Genomic DNA, 19,930 nt, shown 5'->3' with positions numbered 1-19,930 from the left:
TGCATCTCATTTCGAACCATCAGCAAATCTGCCTCTCCTTCTCCTCGACTTTTCCCTTTAAATACACTAAGGAAAATGTTTGTACACTTAGAAAAACAATTGTTTTTTTTAATATTCATGGTTTTGATATTCGTAAAATACTTTATATAAACACTAAAACATAGTAAGACACATTTATTCTTGTGAGTTTTTGGCAATATAATATTATTTTATAATAAGAACTTTTTTTTGAGTATACCTTAATATCCTGGCACAGGATACATGTGCGTATATTGTTTATTATTTTCTAGTTCCATCCGGTTTGTCCTCAGCTGACTGACAGCCAGCGGCCGACGGCTACAAAAACAATCCGCATTCAGCCGCCAGTCAAAGGCGACGATGATGAGGACAAAGTCGGACTGTCGACCCAACCAGCCGGGGGAAAGGTATCGTATCCGAGTGCTATCGGGCTTGGTATCGACTTCCTTTGCGCCGCCAAACCACAACAGATGAGCACGGGTCCGTTCGTGTTTCTGCATCGATAACCGTGACATTGTCACATTGTATCCACTATGATCTTCATCGGAGTTCTCAATCTGAATTCCAATTTCCCGAGCCCATTCATCGGACTTCAAGTCTGAGGCCAATCACACGCTGACGGGATTAGCAGAAGTGAAGTTTTTTATCCTGCCTAATTGGACCGATCCTGTCTTTGTCCTCGTAAGCGGACGGCCATGAAATCAGAGTCCGATCAGCCGATGGGCCAGCTCCGATAAGTCCCAAGGTCCTTTCTTAGCTGGCTTTCTTTTTGCAAAGGCGTGTGCAATTGCCGTTAAATTTGAGCTGACATTTAGCCAAGGACCTCAGTTAAGATCTTAAACAGAGGAAGAAATTATCTCCATGGATCCAGGGGCTTATCAAGGACACTCCGAATTGAACCCTGGCCATCATAAGTATTGAAAATTATATTTATAAGGACATAGTTTTCGAGAAGCAGATGTTAAAGCAGTAAGCAGCCCCCCAAGTACAGATACTTTTGGAGCACAACAAATTTGGCTGGATGGAAAATTAAATAAAAACTACCGAAAATTAGAGCATAACTCCATAACTCTCCAGGCGGAGACACCAAGGGCAGATGTCAAGCTGCTAAAGATCACACTAAACACAAACATCGCATCGCCCAAGGAGCTCAACTCATTTGAATGAGAGGGGTTTCAGTTCCAGGGAAAGCAAACACTGAATTCCGAACTCTCAAATCCCAAAGGAGCAGACATAAGAAAATCATTTGTGAGAAGCGGGAAGGACTAAGTCTGTGGCAGCAATATCAACCCTAAGTCAAAATCCAAGAGTCTCGGGCCTCATCGCAATGTAAATGTCGCGTGTTGGCGCGCAAGAGATTTGTGTTTTCCGGGGTCGCCATCTCAGTCTTAGGGAAATCGGGGTCATAAGAAGGGACAGGGTCGGGGTCGGGGTCGGGACTCGAGGCATTATAATAGGCTCATTTCCTTGCCTGCTCCTTCGGCTCCCGATTTCCCGAGCGTAATAGCGTAAACATTTAATGGGAGCGTGCGCAGCGCACGCGCAACATTGCCTCACCCTGCGACCCGAGTCCTTTCTTCTTGCTCCTTGCTCTCTGCTCCTTAGTCTCCTACCGCTTCTCACCCTTACTAACCTTCGACCCTAACCTCAGGCCCGATCCCAATCTTTAGCTCTGTGCCTGCGCATTGTTCGATCTCCTTGAGGATTGGCGCGTCTTATGATTGATTCAGCGTTTTGTAGCCATTGTTGTTCCCACGATTTCCCCATGTCCATGATCACAATCTTGTGTCATTCTCTATGGAGCATGATTAATCTTTGATTTTGCGTTTTCGTGGGTGTAACGGTTGGTTTTGGAGATGTGAGGAGGATGGACTGGCTCTGTTTGACAACTATCGAGGAAAAGCGGAACTGAATTGGAAATATTATTCAATAAGGCATTGAAAATTGCATTGCATTGAAAATTCTTCATGAATTTTCTATGAATTATAATTTGAATGAACTTGCTGCAATAAATATTTGAAATTTGATTTTGAAATATATATTTGAATATTTGGTCTCATTTCCAGAGAAATTAAAGCAGGATTCTAAGGGCATAAAAACAGGGAAGAACTGAAGGCAATAAATATCCTTATAGGAGAGTTATAAACTTTTAATACAATGGAAAGTTTTGAAGAAAATTTTTTGATTATTTCTTAATATTTTTCATAGCTTAGCTATAAGACATTTAACAGGGTATCAATACATATTTAGGATCTAGGATATATGTATATTATATTAGAATATTCTCCCTGAAACATTAGGATATGCTGAAAACCTTAACATTAAGAAACAGGCTAGACTTGGCTGGTTCGGCTGTTGATGAATATAAAGATAATATATTATAAGTAATATAATATTATCAGCTCAGACATGGCTTTTCTTTAAAAACGGAAAATTTTATAAAAATAAACCCATCAAGAAAATAAACCCCATCTGGAATTGCAGAGCAACAACCCCTTCTTGTAGGTTGCTCCCACCGACTACACTCGACACCGCGAGAAACGGCGGGCACTTGGGCAGCCGAACAAGATGCATGTGGCTCATTTAACACCTCCAATTCATAATGAATGAGTTAGGAGCATCAACAAACCAGGCACGAACATATTGTCGGAGGACTACTGCACATGGGACTTGGGATGCCAACTGAGGTGCTTGTTCGCCACGCCAGGGAAACGCCCGCATCGGCCAGGACATGTGTTAATCAAGCAGCATCCTCAGCAGCGCATAACTTGGCTGCAGATGGACTAATTTTTATGTAAGTCGGGAAACATAGAACAGGGGGTAAACCGTACACAGCTGCCCCGAAGGACTAAAAATAGTTGAGGGTAAGGTGCAGGCTGCGCACATTACAATTTATGTGACAGGATTCTCATGTTTGCGCTTAATTTTCGTTTAATTCTTATGGGCGCCAAAAGATTTCCGACGGCTGTCGCTTGGATACTATATGATAGAATGGAATGCCAGGCCAATTTTGGCCATTTATCCTGGCCGTAGCCAGGATCTAACAATGATCGAAACAAAGAAGGTAACATGAGCTAAAAAACCAATAGAAGAAACAACTGTGACAAGCAATCGGAAGAGACAAATAAATAGAGAGAATCCAGTGAAAAGCGCAATTGTTGCAGCATTACAATTGAATGCGATCCGGAAGTGTCCTGCGTGGACAAGGATCGATGGCCATCGCCCATGTGGGTTCATTGAGTCGCTCACTGAAACTGTGAGAGGATGAGTATATATTCTCGAGAGAGAGAAAATCCAACAACCCCCATAAAACAACTCAACTCAGTAAAGATTTGAGTGCAGATCGCTCGCTGTCGGAAGAGACAACCCCTAACGATTAACTCAACTCAATTTTGGTTGAGCTAGGATCAGTGTCTTAACTACTACAATTTCTGAGACAGATTCTCATTGGATTGAGTGTCCTTTTTGCAGAGTTTTCTTCGATTTACGGACCCTTGGAATTTTCTAAATAGGTTCAAACTTGACCTCTAAGACGACCTCAAAGATGGGAGATGCTAGATGAGAGAAGCGCGCGCGTTGCTCCTTTTGTGCATTCAGTTGGCATCCTTCGGGTCATCTCCTGACCTTTTCCTTGGCACCCGCTTGCCCTTTGTCTTTGAACCCCGGCATCGTTGACAAAAGGTCTGGGGCACTGCAATAAATGTGATAAAGATTGTTTTTTGTCTTTCGGTGCAATTGCTTGGACATCGTGCAATAAATCGCATGGCCCGATGGTAGACCGGTGCTCGCTGCCCGTTGATCATCGACGACCAGGAGTTCGGGTTGGACCAAAATTCGTTGAATGATGCCTTAATTGTGGGACAAGCAGCTGAAACTGACCGGTTCCATTGAACTGCCCAGCAATTGTGGGTGTTTAACGCATGTTTTGCTCAGATCAAGGAACCGATTTTTAATGTAAGCCGCTATCATCTAGGAAGTTTGATATCTAACCTATGTAATGCTCAAATTTATTGCCTTTCGAAAAAATGCAGCGTTGTTTTATTTAAAATTGCACTCGAAAGTATTGCCAGAATATTTAAAAATACGTAAGAAATCTACATTTGGTACTCAAAGCTTTGTGCATTATATAAGTAGATAAATAAGTTGTTATAGCCTTTTCCAAGGTAATTTATTCAGACGCTTGTAACAGTGTGAAGGAGTCATTTCAGACCCTATAAATCATATATATTCTTGATCAGCATGAACAGCCGAGTCAAAATTTTTTCAAAAATTGGCAAAATTTTTAACATTTCAAAATTTTTAATTGGGTATGCAGATTTATTATTTTAATAAAAACTAGTACAGGAAAGCTTTCCAAACTCAAATCAACGATTTTTTGGCTTTGATATGCGTTTTTAAACTTTGATATGTCGGAAGAATTTGGTTTTAAAAATATAAATTAATTTCTATGACCAATTATTGGATTTATCCTGCAGTAAGACTTAGTAATTATTTAAATAGAGGTTTGACTATCCATGTATTTTACGCAAACCAAACTTCATGAAATCTGAGAAAACAACGTTCTTGTTAAGCGTATATCATGATCTGAGAAAAACAAGGGACAAGTTAACATCTAATGTTGTTACTAAGATTTATTTTTTTAAGAAACATTATAATAATGTGTAAATGGCCAACATGTACACAAAGTCGAGTCTTAATCACCTTAATCGCTTTTAAAATCCATACGCTAATACCTATAAATAATTCCTGCTTTAAAAAATTATAGCTTTGTTTAATTTTTGTCGCCTTGGCTGGCTGAGAGTTGCTTCCGGAGACGCGCCTGGGCCTCTACTGGCCAGTTTTTGAGGTTTTCCCGACCACATGGCAAACAAAAGGTGGTCGTGTAGTAAAAACTGCAGCCGGAATCCTTGCAAACACTCTTGGAACAATTGGAGCACTTGGCTCCCAGAGAAATGTAGAATTCCGGTTTTGCCTGCCAGCGCGGTGGTGGAGCCTGAAAGGGATCCCGCATCACGTAGTTATCCTCGGGATACTTAATACCCAATGCAAAGGGCGGTTCCCTTCCAAAATAGTGCACAAGCTCATGCATATCGCAGCCGGAGCATTGGAAGTCGATGCGAGCTATGCGCTCATCCTCCTCTTCGGGATTGGTGGGCTTACACTCCTTGGCAGCAGACAGCTCCAAGCGCTCTATCTCGGCCGCCTCATTGTCCAGGACGAAGTCGTCATCGGCCTCCATGTCAGCCAAGATTCACTGCAAGACCAAAAGCAAGATAGGAAGCTATGCATATTTTCGGCGTGACTAGACTTTACTATACTAATAACAATATATGGATGAGTAACATAGTAGCGTTATATGTGTTTAAAATTAGGCCGCGGGTCATTCGACCATCGCATGTCGATGCTTCCCGGACATATCCTCTGGCCACCATTCCGGGCGGTCTGCAAAACAATGCTCGCCGTCGACAATCAGTTGTGGGCCATTGAGAGCCTTCTCGAACCGCAACAGCCCCACACCATGGTTGCGGACCGATCCAAAGATTTGTCCCACCTTTGCCCCCGCTACGGAGGTGACCTCATGGGGGGAGCCCGCATCGAGCTGACTTGTCAAACGGACAGGCATGTATCGCTTGCGAACGACGCCCGAATGGTGGATGCGAGCAGTCAGCTCCTGGCCAATATAACAGCCCTTCTGAAAGCTCACGCCATTTAGGTAATCTGCATTGGCCTCTAACGGAAAGCACTTGCCGGGCGGCAGTTCCTGGCTGCCCTCGCCCACTCCCAGCTTATAGCGCAATAGTTGGTAGTTGCTCTCGGCGGTGGGGTTCCCAGCAGTGCAAAAGGTGGACAAACACTTGCCCAGCTGGGTCGTGCTCATGTCGGCGGGCACAAGGATGCGTGTACCCAGTGCGCGCAGTCTGGGATCCGGCGCCACAAAGATATCCTTATTCAAACTGGCTGCGGTTGGCGGTGCTGTCTTGGGATTCAATATCACCCAAGTTGTATACTCGTCGTCCACACTGTCGATATCGATGCGCCGGCGGACGCGGTATAGGCGAAGGTGTCGGCGCAAGTCTGATGAGGCTTCACGATCGCACTCCACCAGCAGAGTGTCCGGCCTATTCGTTCGGTAGATGATTGTATCGAAAAGCACGCGACCGCCTTTGTTAAGGAAGTGGGCGTAGATCGAGGCGGGGCCGTTGGCGGACTCAATCCTGGACACATCGTTGGTCACCAAACCCTGCAGGAACGGCACGACCTCGGAGCCGTGGACGCGGATTAGCTCTCTGTTGGTCAGTGACTCTAGAGTGAAGGTCGGCTCCCTCCCGGTAAACAGACGGGCAGATGGAACCCGTCCGTGGTGCAGATTACGTATTGGCTGTTGCGCCAAACGCAGGAACTTGACACTGGTCCTCGGGAACATGCTGTAAAAGGGAGACATCGGTTCCCTACGGTCGCTTGGCAAATGGTAAAGAATAAAGCGCACTCACCTTATTCGCAAAATGAAGATTTTTTGATAATTTTATTCGGCTGACGAAACTTGAAATTTGTGAACGATAATAATAACAATCAAGAAATGATGTACGGTCTCACATTTTAAGTTGACAAGTTGACACTCCCTGTAAATAACAGAGACTTAACAGCACATTATAGATGGGCAAGTTGTTTAACAGAGACACGAACCACAAAGAAAAATATGCTCGATTCTGCCAGAGCGTCCAGAAATGTATATATGTTGTAAACAATAAATAATCAGCTTTATTATTGATTGATTCACTGATTTATAGAATCTTTAATATAATTCCAATTAATAAATTAAACTTGCATCACATTCGTGCCAACAATATTCGTGAACCTACGTCCCTCTCTAGTCAGCTGTTCTCCGGTATGTGAGACCACATCATCTCCTTCCGATTGGCATTTTTAGTACATTTCGTTCAGCCAGTTGGTATTTCGTGGCGCTTCGAGCGCAGCTCATTGCCGAAGAAAACATAAAATTTAGGTTTTTAAAACCAAACAAAATGAGTCAATACAGCCACGTTAAGTATACGCAATCGCCAACGCCGTCGGTGGTGTCCGGCTACTCGAGTGCATCGCGGCTCCACTCACCGCTGCCGCCACCGGCGAACCATCGGAGGGACTGCCTCTCAGCGACCACAAAGAGCTACAAATATCTGCGACGTTTGCTCAAATTCAATCAGATGGACTTCGAATTTGCCTTGTGGCAGATGCTCTACCTGTTTATAGCTCCCCAAAAGGTGTACCGGAACTTCAATTACCGGAAACAGACCAAATCACAGTTCGCCCGCGATGATCCAGCGTTTCTGGTGCTCCTGGTGGTCTGCCTATGTGGTAAGTTGGCATTCTGAGTGCTGGAATGAGTCTGTGTATTGGTAACATGTCTAGACACAAGTTATCCAAACCACCAGCGCATCGGATTTTGTGAATATTTTGTTCATTTCATAAGTTTCCAATAAGATTACGTGCCCTAATTACTCATATGTATGTGAAAAATTGCAAGTTTTTATGCCGTTTCCTTTCTATAGCGCCTTCCACTACATTTCATACCTTATCTATTATCTGAACTATCAAAAATTTTATGAAACTCACTTTAATGATTAATTTTCTTCTCTCAACAGTCACTTCTTTGGGCTTTGCTTACGTCCTGGGTCTCTCCTTCTGGCAGAGTATCTCCTTCATCTTCTACGTGGTATTCGTCGACTGCATCTTTGTGGGCATCATCATAGCCTCGTTCTTCTGGGCGGTAACGAACCGGTATCTACGGACAAATAGTCTGGAGCCGGACATCGAGTGGGGCTACGCCTTCGATGTGCATTTGAACGCCTTCTTTCCGCCACTGATGCTGTTGCATTTCATCCAGCTGTTCTTCTACAATTGGTTGATTAGCCAAACGTGGTTCATCTCACGATTCCTTGGCAACACCTTTTGGCTGCTAGCCATGGGCTACTACGTGTACATTACCTTCTTGGGTTACAATTGTAAGTTACGATTGGTCGTGTTTATATGATGTCCACTATAATTAATTCCTTACATTTTGCAGGCATTCCCCATCTGAAGAACACTCGCATCATACTCATAGCCCTGCCCATCATCTTCCTTCTGTATCTGGTCGTCACCATAATAGGCTGGAATGCTACGATATCCTTCGTCAACTTCTACAAGTATCGCGTTTATTAATCAAGTGATGTGAGAGCATTGTAAATTATTCTGCGTTTAGCTGCTAAGCACTACACTACAATTATGACTAATAAACTAATTAATTTAGCTTTATCCCAAGACGGAGGCGTGAATAATTTATTCCCATCAATGCCATTTAAAATGTCCTTAAACGATTTATCTTCTAATTGTCTCCCTAATTAAAAAAATGAATTTAAAAGATTCATCATTTTGAATAATATAAAATCATGCAATCATTAAAATTCTTGGGAATCGCATTTTTATGTCAATTTATCGTAAAAGTTCTATAGTGATTTACACGATAATCTTCAAACAGTTTTCCGTATTTATTAATCTACAAAAATGGACAACAATGGGAAACTACGCCAGGTGCTTGGGCTTCACGAAAGTGCGCTTCCGCTTGTTTCGCTTGCGCTGCAGCTCCAGGGTGTGCAGTTCCGTGTGCACCTCGGCAAAGATTTCCGTCTGCTCCTCCTCCGCAATCGTCGAACGATAGTGCTTCATCATATCGTACTTCTCCCACGGCTTCTGCACTCTGGCCGATGAATGGCGATGTTTGTCCTTCAGATACTGATCAATGTTGGCCACACCACGAAGATTTTGTCGCTCCCAACGCTCCAGCCACGGACGGGGACGGAGCACAACCTTAATGTCATTCACCGGTACCGGAGCGCCTTCCTCCAGAGGCTCAGCCTCCATGTTCTCGTCGAAGGTGCTGTATTCGGGCAGCGCGTCGCGCAGATAGAAAAGGCTGTCATCCAGGCGTTTCTCCAGTCGCAGCACCTCCACCTTTTGGATGGTAGGGTCATACAGCTCGTAGACCACCTCCATGCCCTGGTGGTCGATCACATTGCGCAGGACAAAACGAGCACGCAGACCGCACCGATCCCGATTGATGCAGATGCCCACAAAGCGACTGGTCTTGCCGGCGGCGTGGGGATCGGAGCTGGTCACAGCCAACACAGATCCAACGTAGAACTCAGGCAGATCGATCTGCTTCCGCCGCTCCAACATGTCCAGGCGCTCCAGCTTCTCGCGAATGGAGTTCCTCCACTCCACCTTCGGATCTGGTAGGAACTCGGGATAGACGAACCGATAGTTGGCCGGAATGATGGGCTTGCGGGTCGTGGTGGGCAGTACTGGGGTTGTCTGCGAGGCCGTGATGGGTAAGCCCTGGACATTCTTTGGTTCATCTTGGGCTTGAACAGCATGTTCCGCAGGCTTCGTCGAGAATGTGACTGAAAACAGGTAATTGGTGACTAAGTGCCGGGGGGAAATAGTGGTGTCCTTACCGATTCGCTTGTAGGCGCACTGCTGCGCCAATCTATTGACCACAACTCTCGCGTTAAGGTTCATTTTTATTTATTTTTCAAGACAAAATGTTTAAATGTTTAGATAATCATGCCGGAGAATAAGAGTGCCCGTCGGCTTCTACGCTCAAAACCTCAAAACGCATAGCATAAACTTATTTTCTTCACTCCGAGCAGCTGGTCACACTCATGTATATTTTTTAAATTTACCGTTACAAATATCAGAATACCATGAGAGTGAAATAAAATTTTGTCTTTCTAAGTGATTGCCAAATGTTTGTAATGGTTTTAAATTCCCAAGTAATTAAAATATGAACGACTTTTAATTTGAGATAACGTCGATCAACTCATAATCTCAAATTAGTTTTGAATTTATACAGTTATTTTTATTTGCTCAGAAGTTTTGATAATTTGCTAAAAATTATTGAATAATGGGTGACCATGGATTTAGTGGCTGCAAAGTGAGTAATTCTTAAACGTTCGAGCGGTCATAAGCCTCGTTCGCTCGAATCTTGCACTCCTTGATCTGCATTTTCTTTTGGAACAAAATCATGTATTGCTTTGCCTCCTCCCTTTCGCGGGCGATCCTGAGCTCGAGGAGATCCAGGCGCCGCTGCTCGATGAGAACGCGATAGCGATGTAGCTCCTGCTGCCGTTGCCGGAAGTTGGGGAAATGTTGACCTGCGCTTCCGCTGCTGAGGCTGAGGGACTTTTTGCTTTTCGTAGCTGTAGTTGAGACTTCATCTGTACTGGTGGTTCTGCGGCGCTTGATCTGGGATGTGTTCCGACGCTTCGCTTCCGTAAATGAAGAGCTGGAGTCCGGTGAGATATCAACACTGATCAGTCCGTTTTGCTGTTGCGAAGAATTGGTGTCCTGATTAAGCCCCTGGCTGTTTTTATGGACTTCCTGTTCGCCGGAGCAGCACCAATCCCCATCTTTGACTATACCCTGAGCGAACTTTGGCGGCTCCTCTCGCAGCACACACGACTGCTGCGGTGGGAGGCTAAAGGACTCCCGTTTCAGGTCCGAGACAACTTTGCTGGATGTCGAACCGGAGGAAGTGCTTGGCACTCGGTCCGATCCGAGATCCTTGGACCGCTTGTACTTCAGCGATTTGTTGGAAGGCTTACAGCATAAAGCCTGGCTGGCTTCCTCCTTCTCAGCGGCAGCCTCCCTTTCCCTCTTGTTTATTTCGCTGCACATTCGACGCCAGTGATTGACAGCACGTTCCTTAGAACTTGGCTCCTTGAGTTCCGGCAGCTCAGTGTCCAAGGGCGATTTGCTTTCTTGAACTGTATTCCCAATAATCGTTTTGCTGCTGGGCTCCTCCATTGGAAGGCTGGCCTTCGTTTCGTTCAGTTTGCGCAGGAGCAGCTGCCAGTTCTCGCTGGCTCTGATTTTCTTGTTTAAAGGATCCTTGCAGTTAGTAGCCTTGACAGCCTTGGACAAGGATACATGTTCGCTCCGCACAGGAAGGAGGCCATGGGTGACCGCAGAGTCCTCCTCGCTCCACATAATGGATGTGGATTGGCCCAAGTGTTCATCTTAAATCAAGGATGAAGGATCAAAAAAATATCAAGACCTTTGCATAAATAAGCCTTACTCGATTCCTGGCAGCTGTCCATTAAGCTGTTAAAATTTCTTTATAAAATATCAATCTTTCCTGCTGGCCGGCAGCAGGGGGACAACACGAATGTGGAATATTTAAGTTTTGCTCTGAAATTGTAAGTCTACTAAGAAGTTTTATTAATTGTAATTTTAAAGACGGTATTTATGCTGAAGTTTTTATTATAGACTCCACTGTCCCAGCTCGCTGCGAACCTCAAACCATTTTGGCCTGTTCGATTGCAACCTGCTAGATGTTGGGTTTGAAGATCGGTGCTGCATGTTGCATGCTGTTAATCGATAGTCCATGGCATAATAGGTATAAGGTAGACTTTTTTAAAGACCGTTAAAAAACTATAATTTTATAGCGAGGAAGAGGGTTTAATCCAGAAAGTGCGGTAGAAATGACAATAAAATGATAGATATTAATCCCATAGAAGATTTTATTAAAAATTGTTCTTCTACTTCAAAGCCGAGAATTCTACCCCTTCTGTAAACGTGTAAATGGTTATTTTGACTTGTTAGATTTAAAATTTTAAATAACAGGAATTATTTCAAAACATCATCATATCATCATTGACAATATAAAAAATATCGATATTTGGGCAAACAAAATATCGAGATATATATATTGTTATTGTTTTCATATAAAATATCGATATTTTCAACAACATTTGGCCGAGTTCGGATGTGCCTGCGGATGAGCGATCGGCGCCAAACCAAAACGTTAACGCGCGTGAATCAGTTATCAGGTGGAATAACCGCGATCCGAGCAGATTCGTGCTTCGCAGTTTCAGTGCACATCAACGAAATAAAACGAAAAACGAATATTAAAAATCAGCCAAGGGCGGCGCTAACGTTAAGACCCGGCAAAGCTTCAAACTTCGTGGGCAAGGTCAGCTGACTTTAATTAACCGACCCACCTTTAGGTGCGTTATTAACCCATATCCGTGAGAGTTCTTTAAATTTATAAATACAAAAAATAATTAAAACAAAAAATAGAGTGCGAATGTGAATGTATGAATGTGCAGGCGCCGCAGTCTCATGTTCCAATTGGAACGATCTTTCGTGCCGAATTGGGAGCTCATTCCGCATACGTTGCTACATATATCCATATGTATGTATGAATATGTTTGGGCCAATTTCTCGCCAGCAGAGAAGATGTGGGCTTAAAGTGCACCACCAAAAAAAAGTGAGGGAAACACAGAAATAACAGAAACACGGCCAAAGAAAAGGTTAATAATTCGTGCCAATAATATTGCTCTCGAATTTTTGCTCGCATCTCTTGTGTTTGGAAGTGTGTTTCGAGATCAGGAGCTTGTGAACAAACTCCCTGCTTTCAGGGTATTTGGCTTTAATCAGAGGTTTGTACATACAAATTAAAAAAAAAATAGAGAATATGAATCTAAAACATGGAATTAAAATGTATAATTTTGGCTGTGAAAGTGATAAAATATTCATAAAATCGTATTTAACTTTTTTTTATTAATCTTGTCTTTCTGTAAATAAATATCAAAGGACATATTTTTGCAAAATATATATATTTTAGGTGCAACATTTATATCATGAATGCTGGAATTTCTTGCTAATTTTTGTTGTACCCTATTTCGTTTAAAATCAATAAACGACAAGAAAGGAATCTTTGTATCCGAAGTTTATATATCCTTTCAGTTCCAATTTTATTATAGAATCGAATTGCATAAAATATTCGTATAGTTTAAATATATACTTTACGTACTTTTTATATGACTATTATAGCAACTAATCAAAATTTTAAAATAGCATAACTAAGTCAAAAAAGCATTAAATTCAAATCGTAAACCTTTTCTGTGCTAGTTTTTAAAAGGTCAATCAAATCTGAACACTGAAATAAATATCTAGAAAAATAAAATTTTTTTCGATTTTTGACAATTTTAATGATGTAACCCCTTATAAAATTTTCAAAATTTTGAAGAAAATCAATTTTAGCCGTACATATCTAGATCGACTTGGCTGTTAATTCTGATAAAGAATATAAATGATTTATTGGGTTAGAAATGATTCCTTCACAGCGTTACAAGCTTCTGAATGAAATTATAATACATACATGCCCTGCAAAGGTAAAATTAAGTTAAGTTAAAACTTAGGAAATCAACCCCACAACTACTCGAATAACTACTCTAGTTTTTATATATGTAATTAGCGTTATCCTTATTGTCTGAAAAGTTTGTTTTAAGCCCGGCTTTGGTCTTGGTATATACATTTTTTAAATGTTTGACATTCTCCCCCTGCAAAGGGTATCTCTGCTTCGACCTATTAGTATTCTCCTCTTTACTCATTTATTTATTTATTTTTTTGCTTTTTTTGAAGGGGTTAATAGGGGGAGTGGAAGTGGGCGATGGATAAGACACTGGCTCGAAAACGGAATCGGAATCGCACTCGGACACTCAGACTGCGCGCCGACGACCCATATTTCGATTTCATTTCATTTACGAAAATAAAAATAAAAGCAAAAAAAAAAAACAAAACAAAAAATGAAGAATAAAAACAAGACCAAAGAGGCGCGCAGACAAATCGAAAAAAATCAGAAATAAAAATAAAATACAAAAAAAAAAAAAAAAAAGAAGTAGAGAAAAATCTGAAAAAGCAGCTTTGGCCGACGAGACGAACGCCGCGATACTTAAGTGCGGGCAAATAAGTAAAAGATATGCCATAAAAAGACAGCATAAGTGTATTTTGAAGATACTTCTGCGCGTTGTGCTGTTGCTTCGTGTTTTGTTTTTATTTTTATTGCTGCTGGTGCTGTTGCTGCTGCTGTGGCTATTGCCATCGGTATTGTTATTGTTATTGTTATTGTTGGTGTTGACTGCTGCCATCGGTTAATGTTAACTTGTTTAGTGTGGGCCGCCGCTGTTGGTAGTTGCCTGCTGGCCGTTGGCTTTGTTGTTTTCTTATTATATTGTTACTGGCCATAACGGTAAAGGACCCTTGGTATATTCATATGTAAATGCCCCATCCGCCACTCAATTGAATTGTGTAAAGATGCCTTTTACCAAACTCCAGCTCCAGCTCCAGCTACAGCTCCATCTCCATTCCACGAAGAGCGATCTGCAGCTGCACCTTTATCGCCCCAACTCGATCTAGGAGCCGCGAATGGGACAATCCCGAGACGTCTCTGCGGATATTTTTAACTCTGGCGCGACTTAATTCCTGCTGCATTTGCAGTGGCCGCAGCTTATTTAATGTCTACAAATAATCCAAATTGGGGCTTAGCCGAAGATGCGAATGCAACAAGGGGGCAGATGCAGGAGGGGGCGCCACGACAGGCGGGCACTTGTGCCTTCGATCATCGGTGCAGTGAGCCAAGAGCAATCCCCACCAGCAAATCCCTGGCAATCGGCCGGGTTCTCCGCACTGAAACCAATAGTAATTCAACATTTTGACGCTGTAAAAGAAACATTTGTCAATGTTTTAACAATCCTACAACGTTCAAAGATTAATCTCTTATTCCCTTTTTTAACAAGGCTACATTGCTGGGGTTAAGGTTAACGATTGGTTTAACAAAAATAAGGTTTCCTTCGTTGGTAAAACTTTAATTATACGTTAAGCACTCTCTCTATTATTATTATGCTATTAGTTCATTACTTTATTTTTTTTTAAATGGGTATGTTTAAATTTATTTAATGGCACGTTAAATACTAGTTGCTAGCTAGTTTACCCAAAAATTCAGATATTGTCATAAATATTTCAAAGAGACCGAAATAACTTCTTCACAACGTTGACAACTTGTTAAGCCAAAGTGTTAGCAACGTCTTAAAAATAATAACATAAATTAGTTAAAGTTGTATTAAATTGAAAATAAAGAATCCGTATGATATATATAACTTTGGGTAAAGGTATTTTTTATACCCTTTTAGGTTTCCATAGTTTCTTCTTTTAAAGTGTATGTCGCGCTATTCCCAGATTGCGTTTGCACAAAGTTCGACAGGCAACGGTGAATGGCAGGAGGAGGGAACTGAGAGCCAAGAGCCAAGAGCCAAGAGCTGGGATCTGGGATCTGGGAGCAGGGAGCTGGAGCTGGAGGATAGTGTAGAATGCCGCGGGGGATGCGTTGGTAAATTGGGGAATGGAGTGCCATTTGCTCAGTGGGACAAGTTGTGGCCAAATAATGACTATATTAAATAACAGTTAGCAAACATTATTGCATTGGCCGAAGGCTATGTAGCATAGATCCGGCCAAAAGGCACTGGCTGGCATGGTAGACACGGGCACCAAATCGCTGGAGAAGATGCAGCCAGTCCTCGGCTGGCTGGCTGCCATTTGAACGCTGTTGGAAATGGCAGTAATGTGACCATTTAAGACCTCTTTCTGATGTCTTATGGAGTGAAAACGTCCTGCTGTGTGAAAACAAATTATAGGCATGTAATGTTGCATGTTACGTCGCGACTCTCGAGCATCAATGGGGCGCGGAGGAGACGGCTAGGAGATCTGGGGAGGAGGACAGGACAGGCAATGGCTGGGAGCTGAGAGCCGGGGCCAGCTCCAGGTCTGCTGCGGCTAAGCCCAGTCAGTGCCGCAACACTCAAAAGTCAGTCCCGGTCGGGCCAGTTGGGGATTTTGACTTGACGCTGGCTTTATGCTGATGCTAAGGCTGAGACTAAAGCTGATGCTGAGGCCGAGAGGCTGGGACTCTGGCTCAAACTGAGCCAGACTCTTTGGATGTGTTTCTCCGTTTGTCTGTTTGCTCGCCGGCTCCGTTTGGGAGTGTGTGCTGCTGGGCCGGTCTAATGCTCTCTAACTGCTTATCAGATTTGCGGGGATTGCGCAAAAACGATTTCTGTTTTTCCAATCCCATCCACCTCCTGATCCTCCTTCAGCTCCACCAACTGCTTCGTTTTCTTCTAAGACCACTTTATACCCTATTTCAGGGTTCATTAAGTGTGTGAGAATGGCTTAAAGTTCCTAAGATTTATTGTATCGGAAGTGTATCTAAAGCTTAACAAATTGTCATTAAATTCTACCTACATATAAATAAACAGGTTTTTTGGTATTAATTCTACTCTTTCTTAGAGATATTTATTGCTATCTTTAATCTATTTTGTTAAATTTCTATTATCATCAAAATCTTCTTTCTAATATTCTATTCCTTTAAATGAAAATACAAATTATTGTTTATTTAAAAAAAAAAAAAAAAACATTACTTATCATTATAATAGCTTACCAAACTATTTCCTTTTGAAGTTATTTTGTCAAGATCATTACTATATTATCTACAACTGATGACCTGATGACAGCATACCAATCTTTTGTATTCAAAGTAACCCCATTCCTCAAGCTCATGTTGAATAAGCCAATAAAGTATCAAATAACCCATAATCAGGTGTTGGTCAAAATTAGTATGTGAAATATGCAAACATTTTTGTTCATACGGAAAGAAAATTAATTGATTTACCATTTGGCAATAAGATAAGAAAAATTCCCATTCAATAGAGTGGAGTTTTTGGTGACATAATTTCTCTCTTATGAGGAAAATCAACTAAGCTTTAAACTTTTTGTATTAGCTAATTAAAGTATATTAAGGAAACATAAAGCATAAGGAAATTGGCCACAATAATTCCTTGGCAATCTTTCAGTTATATTCTTTAGATTAAGCTTTATTAAAGCTGCATTTGAGGTGTGAAAAATATGTATATTTCACAGAGTATTTATTGTTTCGCTTTGCCTGGGTTAACCTTTATCGTCTGCAGTAATAGTAATATACTTATTTCTTGTTTTCTTTCCGTCTGTCTATTTTGGATTTTCAAACAACGAATGCGATTGCGACGCCGCATTTAAACGAGCAGAGCAAGTCCGCTGTTTGCTGGCTGCTAGCTGTTGTTGGTGGCATTTGCTGTTATTGGCAAGACAGATTCCGATTGGGCCCAGAGACTCGAAAATAAAGTAATGAAAAGCTCTCGAGCGACTCCTGCGGACTCCACCGCTCATGTGGGTCTGCTTCTGTCCCTGTGCTGAACTTTTTATTACCTGTCCCCCTATCCCCAAAGCAATCCTCATCACACTCCTGCTGCTGCTCCTAATGCTCCTCTGGGAGAGGTGAGAAAGTGGGAAACTGTCGCTGGAGACAAGTGGTCCCTCCAAGCTCACATTCGGATATGTGCCAGAGCGTGGTCCATTACAGAGTCTCATATATAACGACGTCGTCTCTGCCAAAAGAGTTCAGCGCTGAACGACCACGCCCCTCTAGCCGGCTAAACCAACAGCTCGGCTGCAACAGCTCCGAATGGAGTCTGCGATTAGTAGGGTGGACCAATAACCATGGCACCCTTAGGAGTTTCAAAGCTTTAAAATAATCAGAAATCATATTCTTACTAGCATAAGCTAAAACTATAATATCAGTTTTCGATAAAGTATTTTAACCGATATTTCTTTTAGTTACATATAATCATTGGAAGCCATATAAAGTATTCAAGGACATTATTCAGAAATTAAATAAATACATAGGGGAACTTTAAGGAAAGCCATTAAACATATTACATTACTTGATTGATCATTGTAAGATAATCAATCAACACTCGCATATTGACAGTCCACTTTTGAGTGCAAATTAACCCTCTGAAAAAAAACTGATTAAAGGCTTTTCGACCAACATTACTCAGAAGCATCTCGCTTTCACTTCCCAAAGTTAAGGCTAACCAATAAGCATGTTATGTTATGACCAATATCAGACCAATAAAGCGGGACCACCCCAATGCTCACATGTTACATTTACTGTTTTCGGACGCTGGATGGCCCCATGATGAATGTGGCCAGGCAATTTGAGTGATACTCACGACCTCGTCAGTAGTTAGCTGGCGACCACGCCTCCTCCGCCCCAGGCAATATCCATCTCCATCTTGGAGTGCATTTAGCGAAAACCCAAAACACAAAACCCGAAATCTGAAGACAGAAAACACATGCACAGACCCCAGACACTGAGTCCGGAACGGAACCCGAAAATTAGGAAACGTCGAGATCGAACTTTGATGGGGAGACCACGCCTCCTCCGACGCCCTCCCTCAGTATATGATGTGGAAAACGGAGTTTACATAAGTGAAATGCATCAAAATGCGGGCTGAGAATGGATTTCAGTCATTATCGAAACGGCTAATCAGGTATCCGGGAGATCGCCTGGCCTTACATAATGGGACTAAGAAAAGACACATTTCCATGGGGGCCATATATCAAATTGTACCCTATGTTATGCTCATTATTCTGCGGAATTATCTTACAAAAGTTCCGCAAAGTTCCCAGTTACTATTTGATTAGATAAAAAACTTGTTTTTCGGTATTCCCGAGAAGCTGGAAAAGATTAGGAGAACATAACATTGTTTTTAAATCCCATTTTACGCGCTAATTTTGTTAGCTTCATATGTTATTTCTTTATCTATATTTAAATGCCACTTAAGGGATATTAAATATCAGATTTATACTAATTAAACAATATAGATAATACTTATTTATACCTTTGCGGGGTATAGTAATTTAAGTTAGAAACTTATAACGCTGTGACGGATTCATTTCCGACCCTATAAAGCATATATATCCTTTATCAGAATTAACGGCTGAATCGATCTAGCTATGCCCGGTCAAAAAATAAATTTTCGAAATTTTAAATTTCTTATTTTTATTTGAGTATGCAGATTTATTAACCTAATAAAAATAAACGTAGAAAAGCTTTCCAAATTGAAATAAGTGCAGTTTTGGCTACGCAATTAGTTTTTTCAACTTTGATTTGTTGCAAAATTTTCATAAAAAGATATCGCTTATTATGTTAAGCTTATGTCCGTTTTCCGAATCAAATAGCAAACTTCAAGGCTATATAGATTTTGATTATACACATCTATAATCAAATGATTTATGAAATACAGAGATTCTTTTGTATATATATTTTCACTCATAACATTTATATTTAATTACATTTAGGAAACACTCCTCTTGATCATCGTCAAGCGGAAATAACCATCTTTAAAACTGACCTTACTTTAATCGCTGCTCTTCATCAGATTAGATAAAGAATTTTTTGAATGGGAAACAATTTTATGAAAGTGATTTTCCCCTTTTTTCCCCGAATCTGATCCGCTGCTGATTGCGGGAGAGTTATCACCCAAATCGATGCAACAATCAATGGCTCATGTAGCTGTTCAACTTTGACTCTCGACTGGGACTGGGTACTGGGTACTGGGACTGAAGACTGAAAACTGTGACTCGCGACTGTGGCCCAAAGTTGGAGTCGAGGACGGGGTCTTCCTGCACACTGCACTTTCATAACACAATTTATCGCTGCCTGCTGATACAAGGCAGCAGATACAAACTACAAAATACCGCTCATAAAAACTTAAATCGAGTTAAGTTCCGCTTCATTGTTCGGACTGGCCAAAACGAAGCAGAAAAAAAGCCAAACTGAAATCGAAAAAAAGAGAAACCAACAACAACGGCAAGGGGCAAAACAAATTTAATATGTACTAATTGAATGTTGTGCAGGCAAAAGGTTTTAGCATCCAGCATCAGCATCAGTTTCGACTCCTGCTCCACTCCATTCCCAATCCCAATCCCATTTGTATCTGCATCGCTTCTACACCGTTCGGGTTCAGCTGGGTTGAACTCGGGGGTCACTACGCCAGAGACTCGGCTCGTGAAAGTACGAAATCGAAAATCAAAAGTGAAATGTCGAACCCTGGCCCAGAGACTAACCGACTGACTGACATAATTCCGAGCCAGATTTAACGTTCGATTTTCGGTCTTGGGTCTTTATTTATTTTTTGGGCAGTTCCTAAGCCAA

The 19,930-nt window shown here is 41.8% G+C and overlaps 6 protein-coding genes across 6 annotated transcripts in view; 2 read left to right on the top strand and 4 right to left on the bottom strand.

The window, feature by feature from the left end:
• Nucleotides 1-4,631: 4,631 nt before the first annotated feature.
• LOC110188357 (cysteine-rich DPF motif domain-containing protein 1) lies at nt 4,632-6,649 on the bottom strand. The gene is made up of 2 exons (XM_020958065.2): nt 6,510-6,649; nt 4,632-5,272 (listed from the first exon to the last, which is right to left on the bottom strand). The coding sequence occupies exon 2, from the start codon at nt 5,255-5,257 to the stop codon at nt 4,790-4,792; it is 468 nt and encodes a 155-aa protein (XP_020813724.2). The 5' UTR covers nt 5,258-5,272; nt 6,510-6,649; the 3' UTR covers nt 4,632-4,789.
• Nucleotides 5,309-6,651, bottom strand: LOC110188356 (iron-sulfur cluster assembly factor IBA57, mitochondrial). The gene is made up of 2 exons (XM_020958064.2): nt 6,510-6,651; nt 5,309-6,443 (listed from the first exon to the last, which is right to left on the bottom strand). Exon 2 carries the CDS (start codon nt 6,440-6,442, stop codon nt 5,399-5,401), a length of 1,044 nt encoding a protein of 347 aa, XP_020813723.2. The 5' UTR covers nt 6,443; nt 6,510-6,651; the 3' UTR covers nt 5,309-5,398.
• A 210-nt stretch (nt 6,652-6,861) lies between these two features.
• On the top strand, nt 6,862-8,316 carry Unc50 (Unc50 RNA binding protein). Its single transcript, XM_020958266.2, has 3 exons — nt 6,862-7,371; nt 7,659-8,018; nt 8,081-8,316. The coding sequence occupies exons 1-3, from the start codon at nt 7,041-7,043 to the stop codon at nt 8,215-8,217; spliced, it is 828 nt and encodes a 275-aa protein (XP_020813925.1). The 5' UTR covers nt 6,862-7,040; the 3' UTR covers nt 8,218-8,316.
• Nucleotides 8,317-8,524: 208 nt separating this feature from the next.
• mRpL19 (mitochondrial ribosomal protein L19) lies at nt 8,525-9,671 on the bottom strand. Its single transcript, XM_020958214.2, has 2 exons — nt 9,510-9,671; nt 8,525-9,455 (listed from the first exon to the last, which is right to left on the bottom strand). The coding sequence occupies exons 1-2, from the start codon at nt 9,571-9,573 to the stop codon at nt 8,578-8,580; spliced, it is 942 nt and encodes a 313-aa protein (XP_020813873.2). The 5' UTR covers nt 9,574-9,671; the 3' UTR covers nt 8,525-8,577.
• A 220-nt stretch (nt 9,672-9,891) lies between these two features.
• Nucleotides 9,892-11,264, bottom strand: LOC110188487 (uncharacterized). Its single transcript, XM_020958216.2, has 2 exons — nt 11,132-11,264; nt 9,892-11,072 (listed from the first exon to the last, which is right to left on the bottom strand). Exons 1-2 carry the CDS (start codon nt 11,151-11,153, stop codon nt 10,000-10,002), a joined length of 1,095 nt encoding a protein of 364 aa, XP_020813875.2. The 5' UTR covers nt 11,154-11,264; the 3' UTR covers nt 9,892-9,999.
• A 526-nt stretch (nt 11,265-11,790) lies between these two features.
• Nucleotides 11,791-19,930, top strand: part of LOC110188251 (rho guanine nucleotide exchange factor 17) — a 29,446-nt gene continuing 21,306 nt past the window's right edge. Inside the window, exon 1 of the mRNA XM_020957924.2 lies at nt 11,791-12,062. The gene's annotated coding sequence lies outside the window, so the exon portion shown is untranslated. The remainder of the gene's footprint in view (nt 12,063-19,930) is intronic.

This window comes from Drosophila serrata, unplaced genomic scaffold (genome assembly GCF_035046125.1).
Source record: "Drosophila serrata isolate PLE 108 unplaced genomic scaffold, ASM3504612v1 contig_241, whole genome shotgun sequence".
Lineage (NCBI taxonomy): Eukaryota > Metazoa > Arthropoda > Insecta > Diptera > Drosophilidae > Drosophila > Drosophila serrata.
Note: the sequence above shows the minus strand (reverse complement) of the source record. Positions and strands in the feature narration are given on the sequence as shown.